The 17,688-nt window shown below is 40.7% G+C and overlaps 1 protein-coding gene across 1 annotated transcript in view; it reads right to left on the minus strand.

Annotated features, from left to right (window-relative positions):
• Nucleotides 1-17,688, minus strand: part of LOC102211551 (copine-9) — a 189,663-nt gene that overhangs the window by 115,584 nt on the left and 56,391 nt on the right. Inside the window, exons 5-7 of the mRNA XM_013909198.1 lie at nucleotides 3,459-3,498; nucleotides 2,209-2,211; nucleotides 1,301-1,377 (exon numbers count right to left, since the gene is read on the minus strand). Of these exons, the coding sequence (XP_013764652.1) occupies nucleotides 1,301-1,377; nucleotides 2,209-2,211; nucleotides 3,459-3,498 (120 nt within the window). The remainder of the gene's footprint in view (nucleotides 1-1,300; nucleotides 1,378-2,208; nucleotides 2,212-3,458; nucleotides 3,499-17,688) is intronic.

A 17,688-nucleotide genomic window follows, 5' to 3' on the forward strand; every position in this document is an offset into this window, starting at 1 on the left:
ACATATCTATATTATTGCTAATATTTATTATAATATATCTATATCACTAAAGCACTTCTGGATGGATGCAAACTGCATTTCGTTGCCCTGTACCTGTGCATGTGCAATGACAATAAAGTTGAATTCTATTCTATTCTATTCTATTCATATGTGCAATAAAGCAAATGACCTCTTTTTACCATCATGGTTTGAACCTGACCACAGTTTGCTACTCAGTTAGTTATGGTGACCATCTAATTACAGGCAGAACATATGGAAGGCCACAGGCTCTAAAAGCACATAAACAAGACGCTAGGTGAAATAGGAACCTCATCTTGTTTTACGTTCTCAGCCTCGGGCAAACGCTCCACCTGCTTTTCTGCTCTCTCCAAAGTTGGAGAGCACTAACTGCAGCTTCATCAGATGTGCCGTCCTGAACTGAGGTGACGATGGATCCATCAAAGGTAGACAGGTCACCCTCTCAATTTCACCCAAAGTGCATTACAGTTGTATGTATTCTTTCACCAGTACTAACTGTTGTGCCATAATGCAACACCTTTAGACAACCATATAGTTAGCATTTTATCTGTCCTTAAGTCCTTAATTAAATAAAACCAAGTACTTGATTAAAACTTGATCATCAGCAAGTTTGGCCTCTAAGACCTGTTTAGGCAGTCTTCTGGAGTATTCAGGTGTGTGTTAACACAATGGCACAATATTTGTAGGAGGCGTATTCCATTCAAACCATGCAACAACAAAAACAACAACCAAAAAACCAAACATTTGTAACATTTGATACTAACCCCACTAACTTGGGGTTAGTATCTTGCCCAAGGATATTTGACATGCAGACTGGGGAAGCCACGGATCGAACCACCATCCTTCCAATCAGTAGTTGATCTGCCACCTGAGCCACAGCCACCCCTCGACCATTAACTCCCCTACACACTAGAGTATTCCAGTCAAAGGTGAGGCCATCTGTCTGATTGATAAAGCTTTCCAAGGTGGGTCATACAACAGCACAATGACCACAAGCACACCAGAAAATCTACAACACAATGACTGAAAACAAAAATAATCACAGGGTTGTAGTGGCACGGTCAAAGTCAGATCTCAGATCTCAACCCAGTTAAATGTTTGAAATGCTTATGGCTGAGATGTCACCTCTGAACTGTTTGTATTTGTTAATCAGGCTGCGATACCAAAGATTTTCTGCACTTGTAAATAGGACTAAACAAGATGTTGACATTAAGGATAGTGTCCTAAACCAGCTTCAAAGACAACTACTGTATGGGTGACGCTGTGTGTATGTTGTACTTACGAAAGAGTCCTTTCCAGCCTGCCGCCAGGTGAACCAATGATCTCACCTAACGTGCAGAACATCTGACCCAGGAAGTCCTTTACAGAGTAGGGAAATCATCATAGTGAATTCATTGCACTCAGCCACTGTGTGCTGCACGTTGGCTAATTTCTAAAATGTGGCTGTTGATAGGTTAACAGAGTTACAGCTACCATGTTATATATGATTTCAATTTGTGTTACTTGGATTTAAAATAAAGAAGTAATTGGAAATTCTTTTGTAAACATTAATTGAAGATGCAATAGTAATGAGATGTCTAGACGTTGATTGATTACAGCAGACTGCTTAGGACTAACACAGCAGCTAGTTAGCACCTAGTTACTGAAACTGTCTAATTGCTTTGCATTTTGTCCATATTTTATACTTCATTAAATTGAGCTTTTGTAATTAAATTGTTCTGCTTTAAGCAACATTTTTTGTAGTTAAAATAATACACCATAGCTGTCATAAAAACATTCTCTTACAGGATTTTCAGATTACATTTGTAATCTCTGTAATCTGCGGCTTCATTCATTTCTGTTGAAATTAGCGATGCAGTTACAGAAACGCACCGAAAGGTCAGTTTGCTGTATGCTTAACACATTGCTTAGACCTCGGCGATGTGTCTGACCCTGTGACTCATCGTCAGACATGACTCTAACCCTAAGGTTAACGCTATACTATCAGAAGATTTCATTGTAGTCTTCGTTTTCTAATCCCACTTTTGGCAAAAAATAATTCTGAGATAAATCAAATTATTATTTTTATAGATTTGGGTTCTTTTTTCTTTTCTCCAAAAAATGTTTTAGGATTAGGGTTTGAGCTAGGTTCCACATCACTTAAAGAAATGGTGCAGTAAGCAGGGAGTACAGGACATAATGATAGCTTACCTTCTGCTTATCCAGGAGGGGAGGCAGTAAGGAAAGGCAGACACATGTTAGAGAAGCTGGAAAGACACAATGAAAAGACCTCAAGTTCACAAATAAATTAATTTTTCTTCCAAATTTAAGAAAGATGAAGACTAGTGAGCTGCAGTGCACTGAGCTTAAAGTAATGCTTTTATGAATCATTACGGTAGGATGCAAATTAAAAAAGAATGTTTTGATTTATGCTTTCTGTAGATACTTTAGTAGATACTGTACTAAATGTTGTTTGATGTTGAATTCAGGTAAAATTACAGCTGGAGTGGAGCCGGACCACACTGACAGTGGTAGCATGTACCCTGGACAAGGTGCCAGTCAGTTGCTACATGTCTGACATATAGGCAGCTATTCAGCATCAGATTAGTACCTAGATCACAGGCACACCAACCCTCTGCATGTCTGCCTTCTGTTCTGTGGTCTTCCTCCTATCCTTCTGCATGGCAGTCCCATCTTCAACATCTTCTGCCCCCTATATTCACCAAAACCTTGCCTCTAAAAACCACTTAGCCTGAGCTGTCCCTCTGATGTATTATTTCTAATCTTGTCTGCTACCTTCACATCCTCTACTCCTAGCATCTTCACTGTTACATGTGTCTCCCTGTTATTTACACATGTGTTCTTTCTTGCTTCTATTGACTTTCATTCCACTTCTCAATAGAGCATAATAACACATCTCCAGGTTCTCTTCTACCTACTCCCAATGCTAACTACAAATCATAGTGTCATCTGTAAACAGTATAGTCCACAGAGATGCCTTCCTGTTCACATCTGTCAACCTGCGAAAAAAATAGAGGGCTCCATTTCCTGGCTATTGATGACAGCTCGACAACTGAATCTGACGCGTGATGAGGAAGAGTTTTGTTTTTTATAAGATGGGTTTCAATCAATATCAATATAACAATTTTAATGCAAAGTAGACAACAAGTTAGTACACAACAAGACATGTATGTTGAGAGGTGTCCAATGTTTGTATTGTGATGTACTATTTTACCTGTTCTTACAGTCTGACAAATGTCACACTTCATCATAATAACAAAAACCAATTGAGACAATTTTTTAGTAGTACCACCCAAACTACAATAAGCAAAACCACTTTTGTGAAACCCACTGAAATAAAACTTGATTAAATTTTTTTGTTTTTAAATAAGGTTAACTCAATTTTTTTCTGGGCTTCATGCCAGTGGACCTGTGGTCATTGGACATATTAAGCTGCTTACATGTTTGGAAAGATTGGAGCTCCTAGTATCCACATTGTACCTGCAGAAGAAAAGCAAAATAGCAGACTTTAGAGTGTTTCCTTTAGAATGCATCCTGTTCAACATAATAAAACACAAATGCATACAGAAAAATTACAACTGTGGAGAAAAAGAGACACCTTCCTAATTTCCCTTTTGCACTTGACTTGACAAGCAACGCACACATGATGGACAGCTCTGGTGGGAGAACAAAGAAAAAATTCATGTATACTAATTAAATAATACGATATGGTCTACACAGGAGGGATGAGTCAAGAGTTATAAAACAGAAATTTATGGATCTGGAGCAACACTGACACATAACATACAATAAGAATTGATCTGCAGATGGAAGACTCTCTCTTTTGCTGTCTTTCAGGGAGATGTGTTGCCTCTTCTTCTCTTTTAAAATGTGCTTTCCCAAAAGAAACTTCTGTTTCTGACACAAATTAACATCCTTATTTCTGGGTGGATTCTAAGGGGTCCTGAAATCAATGGCCCATGAAGGTTCATGCTTATTATCATAGACCAGGTAAACCACTGAGATCTTAGCTGTACTATCTCATTCAGTCATCTATTCTCCAGAGGCCAGGCAGCCTTGCAGAAGAAGAGTGATGAAGGTCTTAGCTTCAGGGTTACCAAAAGTACTGGTACTATATTCATTACACACTTCAGTATTTTATTTCAGAGACTCACTGTTGCCTTTCTAATGCTGATTGGCTCCTTTTCTGGGAGATTGCTATGGTTTGTTGTCAAAGGAGCTTGCAAAGAAAAGCGTCTGGACTTCTTTAAGTTGCTTGAAGACGTTTCACCTCTCATCCGAGAAGCTTCTTCAGTTCTAAGGTCAAATGGTGGAGAGTCCCAGATATAAACCTAGTGGGAGTTTCCCCCCACAGAGGGACAAAAGGACCCCCTGATGATCCTCTAATCGCCTGAGCCAAGGTGGGAAACTGGGTGTGGGTCCCAATCAGCCAGCGTTTCGGGTGAGTTCATTGTGAGACCTGGCCCCACCTTATCATGCGAATTCCTGAGGTCAGATGGCCCAGGATGTGAGTGGCTTCTTTCACTCCTCTTTCAAACCATCTGTCCTCTCTGTCCAAAATGTGAACATTGGCATCCTCGAAAGAGTGACCTTTGACCTTTAGATGCAGATGGACAGCTGAGTCTTGTCCTGTGGAGGTGGCTCTTCTGTGTTGTGCCATGCGCTTGTGAAGTGGCTGTTTGGTCTCTTCAATGTAGAGGTCTGAGCATTCCTCGCTGCACTGTACAGCATACACCACATTGTTAAGTTTGTGTTTTGGAGTTTTGTCTAGACCCAGCAACACGCTCAGACAAAAACTGGTTCATCCGAAAGACAAAACTACCTTGGCTCGGGCGATTAGAGGATCATCAGGTAAGAGTATACCCTGGATGGAGCTTTGGGGAGCAGGCCAATTGTTTTCTGCTTTTGGCCAGAGCCTTTATTTGGCAGTTTGTAGAGTTTTAGTTATGGGCATCTTGCTGTGCATCCAGACCCTGTCTCTCATGGCACCCTTCTATACTTCTGTACATCCTTCTGTGCTTCCTCGATTTTGGCCTCCAGCCTTCCTCTACATGGAGGGTGGGAGTTCCTCTACTTGCAGATGGGGATGGTGCATATAGCAGTGATTAAATCTGCAAGCATCTACTCTGATGAGTGTTTGTTAGTGATCTAGGGAGTCATGCCCTCGATGGCTAGACATCATCTAGTTTAATTCCACTGCTTTTTTCTGCCTGGGTTTTCCCACTGTATCCATATGAGTCTCCTGATGTTATTGCACTGAGATACTCTCTCAGTGGCTTGGCTGTCATTGTAGTATCCCATCAATAACATATTGTCAGTCATTCTCCATGTATGCCCTGTTCCAGTAGCCTACTTCTAAACACTATGTCATGGTTCCTCATGGCTTCAGCATTGTATCTCTTGCACATTTTCCCAGGTAGGCTTGGTAGTATGGTGGGTAGACAATAAGTAAACTAATAATCAAACAGAAAATATCTCATAATAAAGAGAATTTAAGGAGCAGCTCCCAGACATCCCCGATGAAAACAAGTCCCAGGTGGGCAGGTGGGCTAGCTTTGCTTTTCCGGCAGTCTGTGGTCAGGAGTGCCCTGCTATTGATACAGGAGCTTGGTATGTGGAGCAGTTTCACATGGCAGGAGAGCTTCAGGCAGCACTGGTAGTTTAAATTCACAGAGGTCAGAATCAGAGGGTTTCTTTAATTGCCAAGTCTCTGGATAGAGATGTGTGTGCAGCACCCTGTGGACACTTTGGCTCTGGTTGGAGCTGCACATGTACTTCTGGACTGGGGCTCTGCAGGGAACATGAGCTCAGTGGGCTGTGGCTGCACCAGGCATGGCAGGTGGCTAATAAAGCCCTCTGGGTTCGAAGAGAACTTAAGACTGGCCATCCCAGATATTTGAATTGCTAAGACATCATGTCTAAATATATCTGGTTAGATATATTAGGATTGGGATACATCCCTATCCCAATTAGAAAAATGTATAGGACAGCATACATCTATATAGACAGACAGACAGACAGACAGACAGATATTAACAATTAACAAGGTTTGGGTAAAGTGTTCAGGAACCACTGATGAGAAGTGAGCTACTGAAACAAGAAGGCACAAATGGGCAAGAGATGATAACAGGACGCTGTTGGAATGCTACTATGCAGGTAACCCCAGCGGAAGGGGCTACATGAATAGGATGTGGGACCTACTGAATACCCAGCATCCAGGTTGACGGTGAAACAACTAGTTGCTCAGTGTTCCAACATTCGGTGAATGAACTGCTCTCATGACTAGAAATTGACAAGGTACAAGACAAATGCAACGGCGAGGGGGAGACAGGATGACAGGTCAGATTGAAATATTATCATCATCCCTACCCAACATTGGGTACCAAGCCTGAAGGAAGGTCTACTAGACAATTTCTACTGAGACCATCACAAGATTAATCAGCTGATCTACCAGTGAGATGCTTGGCTACAAGGTGAACAGCCACAAGGAGCAGTACCCACCATGAAGAAGCAGACTAGAGGCCAAGATCATCACAGTGGCAGACATCCAAGAACAGGTCTCCAGTATGAAGAGTTGGACAGCACCTGGCCCTGAGTGATTCACACCTACTGGCTGAAGAAGCTGACTGCACTTCATGAGCGTTTCGCAGCACAAATGAACCAGCTGCTAACTGAAGAGACACACCTAGATTGGCTAACTGAAGGCCAGAAGGCCTGATCCCCAAGGACCCCCCGGAAAGGACCAGTCATATCCAACTATCGGCCAGTAACCTGCCTCAGTACCACATGGTGTCATGATCCAGGTGGGCACAGCTGTGTTGTCTCTGAGCTGCTGTCTCCGCCTTGGGGTGGAGTCACCGCACACTGACGAGTCTCTTCACCTGTGCTGAGCTGTCAGCATTTATGGACCAGCACTCACTCCACTACTCGCCACAGTTTCTGCTACACCTAGTCAGTGTTGCTTCAGGCAACTCAAACCAAGGAATAATTTTGCCATCCGTGACTTACTGTTTTTCCCCATAGCTGCCAAGTCCTTATCCACTCCACCCACGGCAATACCTACTGGACCCTCTTCGCTGGTTCATGCCTGTCAGCTCAGTCTTCTCAGCTCCTGTCAACCGCGCTCACCTGCCTGCCCTCCTGCCTCCAGCTGGCCTCGTCAGCCACCACTCCCGGACCTTGTACTCCCTCTGCGTCCACCCTCCGCCCAGGAACAGTAAGGCAAAGTAATGCCATGTTTTCAAGCTTTACCCGGATACTTTTCCCTAAGCTTTATCACTAAAGCCACTCTCCTCTCGTTGCAGTGTGCTGAGACTCCCGGTGCATTTCCCACATTCTGCATCTCCCCTCTTTGGTCATGAGGAGTTTTTATGAAGATTTAAGCTTTGCCAATTATTACTTAGAGATCAAGTTCTTGTTTCAGGTTTGGTTCAGGCATTGAAGGAACACTTTAGTTCATAGTATTTAGTAATTTATGTCGTGACGTTTTGTTTTTTTGGAAAAAATAAAGTTTTGTTCATGTTTTCTCGTCTACGGGGTGTTACGTGTGCATTCTGCATTTGGGTCCTCCAGTCAGCCGACCTTGGCCGTGACACATGGAAGCTCCTGTCAGGCATCATAGCGGCTAAGATGAACAGGCACATGGGTCAATACATGAGCGGGGCACAGAAAGGAACTGGCAAGAATACCAGAGGCGCAAAAACACCAGCTAGTGGTAGACCAGACTCCCTTGATTGATTACAAGAAGGCCTATGACTCAATGCCCCACAAATGGATCCTGGAATGCCTAGAACTACACAAGATCAACAGAACCCTGAGAGCCTTCATCAGGAACTCAATGGGGATGTGGCGGACAATGCTAGAGGCCAACTTCAAGCCAATAGCACAAGTCACCATCAAGTGCGGGATCTACTCTGTCCCCACTGCTGTTCTGCATCGGCCTGAAGCCCCTCAGTGAGATCATTAACAACACTGCCTACGGATACGGTGAAATTCATTTTCGATTTAAAGTATTTATTGGTGGATTAGTAATTAGTAAAAAATAGTGTTTTTACTAAAGTAATTTATTATGTAATAATTTAATTTAAAAATAATGTTTGAATAAATAAAAAGATTTTTTTAAAGAATTCATAAATGAATTTACAGATGCAGCTTTTATTGTCCAATTCATTATTAAAGCACAGAACTCTTTATTTCGATGCATGTGGCTCTTGTGGACTAGATGTAATTTCTGTAATTTTTGCTTTCAATTGAGGGTATTTCTCTTAGTCTGGAGTATAAAAATTCAATTTTCAGTGACAATGAGACATCCAGTGAGTCCTGGATTGATACGTACTACACCACCTTGTTTTCTCCTTCATTCTTGGCAATGGGAAAACTCCCCCCTTAATTGCTGTTTACTCTACTAATCATGTTAACAACAATTTCCTAAGGAAAATCTAACCACATTATTTTATTACTTATTTATTTGGTGCCTAAAGTTATCTGACTTTTTAGCAACATTTAGTAATTTTACAATGTTTACTTGTGGTAGAGCTCGTGCTTTCCTTCCTTAGCTACATGATTTAGTGAAGACTATATAAATATAAAGTATAACATTGGATGGATTGGTGTGAATTTAATTACAAACATCTGTAGTCATCAAAAAGCCCGCTGACTTTGCTTAGCTCTACATATTTTACAACCATGTACATACATGGTCTCCACCTGAAAAAGACAGGGTTGGTAGTTTGAGTATCATCTGAATAAATATCATGTTTTTCCTCTTGTCACATCAGCTGATTAGGAATACAAATTATGAAGATACACTGTCTGAAATTATTTTGCCAGCTGGTTGCTTTTGTTTTTTATTTGTATTTATTTATTTATTTTATTTAGAATAAGCATAGTGTGGGGCTTTGAAAAAGGAACTAAAAGCAGGTGACTATTGAAGAGAGAAAAAATACCAAAGAGCCAGCTTACCCAAAAATGCCAAATTTAGTGTTAGCTGCCATTTGAAGGAGTCACTGCATACACTTCCTCCCCACACTTCTATACATATACACTTTTATTAAATCACTGTCCTGAGTGTATCACCAGTATCTTTCAATCTCACTACTTCCTGCAACTCAAAGCTCTGTGGAGGATTGCCAAATGAAATTTAAGTAAGGACGAGCAATAGAGTTGCCAGAAACTCGAATGACTTTCATTTATATGAAAGGCAGCTGGATGGAAAGGAAGGTGAACGCTGAAAACTGTGTTTGAACGTGTCAGTTGCCTTTATATGTCTCACTTTATTCATTTTCTTTCTTTTTTCTAAATCATGGATTAAGATCAGATGGATGATTTGTCTGCTGGATCCTTTGTACCCTTGAGATTCAGATGGCAAAAAATACCCCAAAAACACATGTGTATGTCTTTTACTTTGTGACTTCACAACAAGACATTTATACATACTTGTTTGCCTCAGCAGTAAGAGAACCATGCAAAATGAGAAGCAGGGTAATTTAAGCTGATTCATACAGTCATCATGGTGGTGATTAGTGCAGTTAAATCACATTACTGTTATGCAAGTGACAGGCAGTGAAAATCAACACCATAATGAAGGTAATGTTTTTAACCATCCAAAAGATCCAAGACAGAAAATGAAGTTTATTTGGGGGGAAGAAAACCGTAATAGTTTTACATGTGGAATCCTTTAGGAATTAGGAGTCCTTAGTGAGCAGTTACTGATCACTCTTGAGAATTTCATAACTTGAATACATAAATGCATGACTACGAGACATTATATCTAGCATTTACACTGAGTCTGGACCATGAAATATATCACAGAAAAATACATTTTTTGAAACTGAAGTCTTTATTGAACCTTCTGACAAAATAAAAAATAATAATTTTGTATCATTTTTGCTTACTTACTGCATTTTTGTGCTCATAGTTGCACTGCTTATGTCTGTATACATCAGGTTTACCAGGAAAAAAACAGATTATGTAGCGATCTCAAAAACACATATCATCAAATATGACACCCTTGGCGCTACACGGTTAAGCACTGAAACCTGGACATGATGTTTTTAAATGGCCTGTATTTATATAGCGCTTTACTAGTCCCTAAGGACCCCAAAGCGCTTTACATATTCAGTCATCCACCCATTCACACACACATTCACACACTGATGATGTTTTTAAAAAATAATACCACTTCACTACCAAGGATGCCAATCCCAAATGTGACTGACAAATGATTTATTGATAATGGTTTGGGGAAGGTCTCATCAAGGTCAGCAGTGCCCTAACAGTGTCAGATTCCCAAAGACAGCAGATTGAATTTACGCGTATGTGGCAGGTGGTTGTGAATGTGTTTCAATGAAGTTTAATGATGCTGCGGGAAGAAATCATAACACTAGACAGCGAGAAAGATGCATTTAGTGCTGAAAGCTTGTAATAAGTAGTGACAGCTGATAATTAAAGGTAGATGGGAGGAACCAGTTTCTAATTTAGATGAAATTCATGCCACTGTGATAACCTTATATTGCACATTTTAATTTACAGCAAGGAGACGGGTTTGGGAAATGGGGTCGCAACACGGAAAATTCTGAAAAGCAGGTTGAAACTGGAATAGAAGACTGAAATAAGTCAAATTTCTAAATATAGTCACATTAGATGATGACAGATCATTATGTTGATCAAGGCCACGCTGTCTGCATGAATGGAGAGAGATATCTCAGGGATTATAGTTGGTCTATTTAAGAGGATGATCACATTTATGATTTAGACAACTTATCAAGTTTAATTGTGATAATAAGAAATGTTGTGGATGAGAGAGAGTAATAATGAAGGAATGGACTAGAAGTATGATACAAAGGGCCAGAGTCAAGTGTCCCAAAGGGGAGCACACTGATGCTGGATGGGGCAAGGCTGTGTTGAGAAATTTAATGAAGAGGCACGCTGAACTAACTGAAGGTTGCCAATGTGTAAAAGCCAAATAGTGAGACTAGCACTGTTGTAACAGAGAGAAGTACAGAAGAATTTAAATGAGTGTAGAGGTGAACAAAAATGGCACACCAAAACAGGGTAGGTGTGTTTTATCATGATTCATATGATACTGATGATTGATTTTGGGCTAATAGTTAGGCTAACACACTTACCTCTCATCTTTTCTTTCCTCACAAAACTGACAGACCCTTCACTTCTTTTAAGTGTCTCTCAGCGCAATTCTTAGCATATTTTGGTTCCCTCAACTGGTCCGTCGGGTTATTGTCTCCCCAGAAACACTTCCCTTGTGCTTTTGGAAATCTGTTTTTTCCTATTTCTGTTTTTTTTTTCCTATTTCCGTTGTGTTTTGTGTGCTTTTGCAGCGTTTTTCTTATTGCTGGTGTTTTCTTAAGTTGCAGTCGGGCCACCGTAAGTACTTGACTCCCTGGTATAACTATGAAATGCACACCTTAAAACAGAAACTCATAAGCTGCAGTTGAATAGCATCTGACAAATTTAGAAGATCATCATTTAGCCTGGAAAGCCTTCAAATAAAAAGCCCGTCCTAAAGCTAGAACACCTTACTATTCATCATTGATTGAAGGAAATAAAACAACTCTAGGTTTCTCTCCAGCAGTGTAGCCAGACTGACAGCACATGCGTTTATTTGTTTTAATTGAAATTTCTAAATTATCTCCAGTTAACAAGTTAATTACTTTAAGGTGTGCATTTCACTTTGACCTCTATGGGGCTAGAGTTAGTGCCTTTCACCGGTTTGTTGCATAGCGTCATTGAAGACTACAGTGTAGATCTACTCTAATGGAATGTATTCCCCACTGCTGTGTAATCCAGTATTGTACATTAAACATTATTAGGAAATATGCTTTCCACAGAAAGATTGGTTTGTACATATGTCTGACTGTTGCATTTGCATGTGTGATGGTTCTTGTTATCTCAATAGCATCTAGTGACATGTTTGTGTTAATCCGGTCATGATGTTTAATAAAAACTGCAGACTTCATGAAATAGTGTGGAAAGGAACTACTGAAATTTTCTTTTGCTCAGCAAGACTATGAATAACTGCAATGTGCCATCTGGACTCAAGCACAGAAACAAGAACAAATGGCTGTTTGGAGCAAATTCACACAGGTGTGATTGGAAGGGACGTGTTTGAGATGTGGTCCAGCTCCTGAGATTTAGATAAATGATTTCAGATCAAAGGAGCATACTGTATGTTGCACCTTTATTCATTTTGTGGTTGCAACCTGTCTCTGTCCTCCAAGGATCATTTGGGTGTCCACAAGTACTGACACCTCCCATATGGAAAAGATATATATAAATCTTATAAAGTTTGTATCTGTCTTGTGTGAAACTTGTATGAAAAGCATATAAGTGTGAAAACAGATATAAGATCCCTTGAAAAATTATATAATGAAACTTGTATGTTTTGAATACTTACTAAAACAATGTATGAAAGTAATGCGAAAGTGGCCACTTTCATGAGTAATCACATATAAGTTTTTACTATTTCTTTTCCGTATGGGCTGAGCCAGTTCCATGATGTAAAGTCACGGTTACTTTCCTGGAATTGTGACCACATGTTGCTTACATGCTTTCAACTGTTGTGATTGGCATTTTGGTACCATGGATTACTTTTATTTATTCCCTGCTACTTTTTTCCCTGATGGGCTCAGTGAGATAATAAAATTATAGATGCAATTCAAGGACTCACGTATTTCGGCAAATTCGTAGAAGATTGCCAAAACTACTGTGAGGGAATGTGGAAAAACTCTGACAGACAATTTAAGGGAAGGAAGAAAGCGGCAGGATTTTATTTGTTTCAGTCATGAAACATACTGGGACATGACCACGAGGACACCACACATGAATGCTAGCAATGGCGTCGGCCACTTACATAGGTTAAATTGAATTATCCAAAAGGTACACTATGGGTATAAATCTGGTAGTTATCTAGGAAAAAATAATGCAACAATAATATTTATAATTTATCTTGACTTTCTCTAATACATTGTCCAGTAGTCACCAGTTATACTGGGGAAAAACATATCACCTGCATTAGGTATTGCTGATATAGTTCATTAATTATTATTGAATAATATTACACAGAATTGTCCGCTTGTTAGAATTCAGTTTAGTTTAGTAGTTTGATGAGAAGTACTGCTGAAATGCCACTATAATGCCACCAGCTGGCTGTAGCTCAGGCCACAGTGCAGGTCATCTTCTAGGTAAATTGGGCAAGTTGTTTAAGATAGAGTAGAAAAGCACTATATGAGGACCAGCCCATTTATCACTGCAAAGTGAAATCTTTGCATTGCTGGCTGATGAAACATCCTTTTCTTTGTGCCCTATTTTGTGCTTACATGTTGAATATATTTCACATATTTGTGAAAAAAATGATCTGTTTTGTAAATTGAAGGTATATGGTTCTGTTAGGTGAATTAACCTCCGCACATTTACCTTCAACAGCCGTGCTCAGTGTCTGAGACATACCTATGGACACAACTGGCACTGGTGAAACACATTTAAGGACTTTTTTATATTAACAAAAAAAAAAAGAAAAAAAAAAAGGGGGAAACCCCGGGTAGAGAATAATTGATCCACAGTTTGGATTTTCAACAAGGCAGTTGTGGCTCAGGAAGCAGAGTGGGTTGTCTACCAAGGTCATCCCCCAGCTACTCCAGCCCAAGTTGTCCCTGATGAGTGTGTGTGACAATGTTAGACAGGGTGCTGAAAAACAGTTCTTGTATAAAATTGCTTTGAATGCTCAGTTAGAGCAGAAGAGTGCTATAAAAGTATCAGTCCATTTAAGCCCTGAATGAAAGAGAGCTTTGTACAAGTGGAAAAAACGAATTACACCACAGCATATGCAACATTAAGTAACAGCTGATTCATTCCTTTAGGGTGCAGCAACAAAATGTGGACCAGCTCTAATTACCTATTTCTATAATAACCAGTGATTGCAACACCTGTGTGCTCACTTTGATAGTACTTTATGCTGTTAAGAATTGAGCTGGTGTTTGTTTACTGCACTGGCCAGTGGGTTTTTTCATAAGTTTAGTTGCTGAGGCATGTAGTTTCTCTCCTCTTCAATGGTGCATCTAAGTTACTAATGTCAACTCCTACCCTTTATATCAGTTCTAAGAGGTGTTGAAGGAGCTGTGTTGCTAAATATAGCTACGACTGCTTGTGTCCTCCTAGGCAAAGGCCATATATAGAGGCCAAGTGACTTATAGTCGTCTTTATGGATTAGCTTGGGGGCTGGAAGCTTGGTGACTCACTAGGTATGTCAGTTAAGGGACACGAGCAGCTAGATGTTAAAACGGTTTACCTTGATTGCATGTTGTGCATTCATCACAAATTAAAATGAAAGCCTTTGATGACTCCTTTCATCTCACTGTGGCCTTTATATTCCTCTCTCACCTATGTAACACTGTTGACCAAACATGGTAAATGGCCTGTATTTGTATAGCGCTTTACTTAGTCCCTAAGGACCCCAAAGCGCTTTACACTACATTCAGTCATTCACCCATTCACACACACATTCACACTGTGTCTGTGCAGAGCCTATTTTTGATGGTAAAACATGCTGTATCTGCACAGAAAAACCACAATCACTAATAGGTATTTGGCCACATTCTGCTTTTGTTGTGGTTATTGCCACTGTGTTTGTACAGCACCAGTCAAAAGTTTGGACAAATCCATCCATTCACTTTTGACTGGTAGTGTATGCCACTGATCCTGATCTGCTGTCTTTACTTGCCAGTCTGAGAACTGAAAGCCACACATGTTGTCAACTGTTTGAAGCAAATGAAAGTTATTAAGTACAGATTGGTAGAGACTGTAGAACTATCAACGTCCCTCTCCTGGAATTGATTAAACTCATTAAAACTCTTCTGTTAATCAAAGATTTTCTGTATGCTGGGCAACATATCAAACCCCGTGTGACTCTCGATGCAGTCAGTGAGTATGTGAATGTTAAGTGCTTAGGCAGAAAAAAAAAACACTTTCATGAATGGGTGGATTTTATTCTTTTTTTCTAGACAATTTTAACACGAGTATCTGTACTTCAGTTTAAATGATAGTTGCTGTTTGACGACAATAATCCCTATTATATAATGTTATTGTTCAAATTTGTTAACCGGACCTATCAAATAAATGTGGTATATGCAAAACATCACAGAGTGAAATGCAGGTTAAGAGAATTTAACTACTAACTAGATATACTGTTTGGATGGGAGATCACTTTCGTCCACATCTATCTCTTGTGATTCAGGAGACTAAAAATAACTTGCATGGAGAGGTGTGAGTTTAATAATTGATTGCTCTCCGCTGAGATTCTCGCTTTTATTGGAATTCCGTCTCATGACCCGGTATCAGGGGTCTCAAACTCGCGGCCCAGGGGCCACTTGTGGCCCACGTCACCCCTACTTCTGGCCTGTACATTGGCGTGAAGAAATATAATTCGATTAAGCCTTGAAGTTGTTTTTGTTATTAGGGAAGATTTGTTTGTTATTGAATGCAATATTAAAATAAGTTCTTTAAAAAGAAAAAAAATAATAATTTGAGGGCAATATGAGCAGAGAGCACAAACGTGGAGGGATTGGCTAGGTTAGTTCAGTGAGAGAGTTATTTGTAAAGAAAACAATTTTCACCAGCAGTCAAAAACTAATGTGTACACTATTGTCTGCATTTTTATTTTGTTACAGACGTATCGCTACATCTATCACTTCGGCCGTCTTCCTCTGCTTGTCGTCCACTGCTATGTCCGGTTGGTTAGCCACCACCATTTTGTCCGTTTGTATCTGAAAGTCCCACAGGACCTTAGCTTAGTCATTCCCCACCACCCTTGGGGGCGTCTCCCATTTTGACCTCGGGACGTGCGGGCCATACTCCACAAAGCCACTTGGTTATGGCGTTCCATGTATGCCCTGCCTGCTAACCATGCACCCTGCTGTTATGTGCTGGATTGTGTCAGGGGCTCTTTACACAGCCTGCACCTGGGCTCTTGCCTGGTTAATATTGCCTGGTGTGATAGACCCCAGCCTCTATGGATCTTACGCTCAGAGCTTGCTCCTGTTGTAACAGCAGTCTGGCGAGGAAAGAGCGGCTAGCAGGTCCAGCGGTTATGTGAGGTTAGCCGGATAACTCGAGGCCAGTCAGTTCAATTTAACAACTGACCTTTATTTGACGTTAACAACATAAGACCATACAAGCCAGGTCTCCACAGCTCTACTCCGTTCATACATGCATGTGCAGGGATGGACAGGCGCCGATGCCAGCCCGTTACAATGGTGAGGTCTCTCTCAGAACAGACACATGACATACACACACACACGTCACACACACTAGGAGACTCCCCCCAACCCAACTACTACAATAGTTGGGCAACACCCCCTAGCGGTGCTATGATTGTTTCAGCCACTGGTTGCCGGTGGTCCATACTTGTGCAGGGGCCTGTCCTTCCATGATTTTTCCTCCTCTTCCTCCTCTATCTTGGGTTTCTGCTGCCTGAAGTATTCACTAAGCACGCGGTTGGTTGGGGCCATCTTGCTGATGTACTCGTGGATGTTCGCTGCCTCATCCTGAACTGTGGTGCTGACACTCACCAGTCTCCGGCCTCCTTCCTTCTGCTAGCGTACAGCGTCAGGGTGCTGGACTTGGGGTGAAACCCTCCATGCATGGTCAGGAGCTTTCTTGTCTTGATGTCAGTGGTTTCCATCTCCTCCTTTGGCCAGCCTATTATCCCAGCAGGGTACCACAGGCAGGGTGTCGGTGTTGATAGCCCGGATCTTGTTCTTGCCGTTCAGCTGACTTCTAAAAGACTTGCCTGACCCTCTGCAAGTACCTGGTGGTTGCAGCTTTCCTTGCAGCCTCTTCATGGTTCTTATTTCCCTGTGGGATTCCCAGGTACTTTTAGCTGTCCTCGATGTCTGCAATGTTGCCTTCTGGTATTTCAATCCCCTCAGTTCTGACTACCTTCCCCTTTTTCGTTACCATCCGACTACACTTCTCAAATCCAAATGGCAATCCAGTGTCTTTGAATTTCAATTCAGAATTCAGAATTAAAATTTATGAAACATTTACATAACATCCACAACCCCATAAAAGTAAAAACTTTTTTAAATCAAAGTTGACTGTGCAGTTTCTATGTCCCACTGACCACTGAAATGATAAATAAAAAAAGTACCAATGTTCATTTGACTGCTGAGTGAGAGGGCTTGTTTCTAGAAGTACTTTAGTAGAAGTAATCAATTTGAATTAAGCTGATGTTCTTTATTAACACGCCCCCAATTCCACCTTTATACTACAGTAGCATTATTCTGTTTAGGGGTTGAAAGGATGTGACATCTGCTTATATAGAGTTGATTGTTGTTGACTAAGTCCACAAAGAGCAGTAAACCTCAAACTACAGCACATCTGACCACACCCATTACACAAAGAAAACAGCATGAACTCATAATATAAATTCTTATGTGACTTACCTCCACCTCCCCCACTACACCAATATTTAGGGTTTCCCCGCATGCAAAATCACACTTTGAGCCTTGGATAGACTCATCACCACTGTAGGAGACTTATTACTCGTAGGTTCATTGACAAAACCGTAATTGACAGTGCTACATGTTTTTATGAGACTCTCTGCATCTACTTATATTGTTGGAAATAGGGCTGCCACAAACAATTATTTTGATAGTC

Source organism: Pundamilia nyererei, unplaced genomic scaffold (assembly GCF_000239375.1).
Source record: "Pundamilia nyererei isolate P.nyererei 1_Seehausen unplaced genomic scaffold, PunNye1.0 scaffold00021, whole genome shotgun sequence".
NCBI lineage: Eukaryota > Metazoa > Chordata > Actinopteri > Cichliformes > Cichlidae > Pundamilia > Pundamilia nyererei.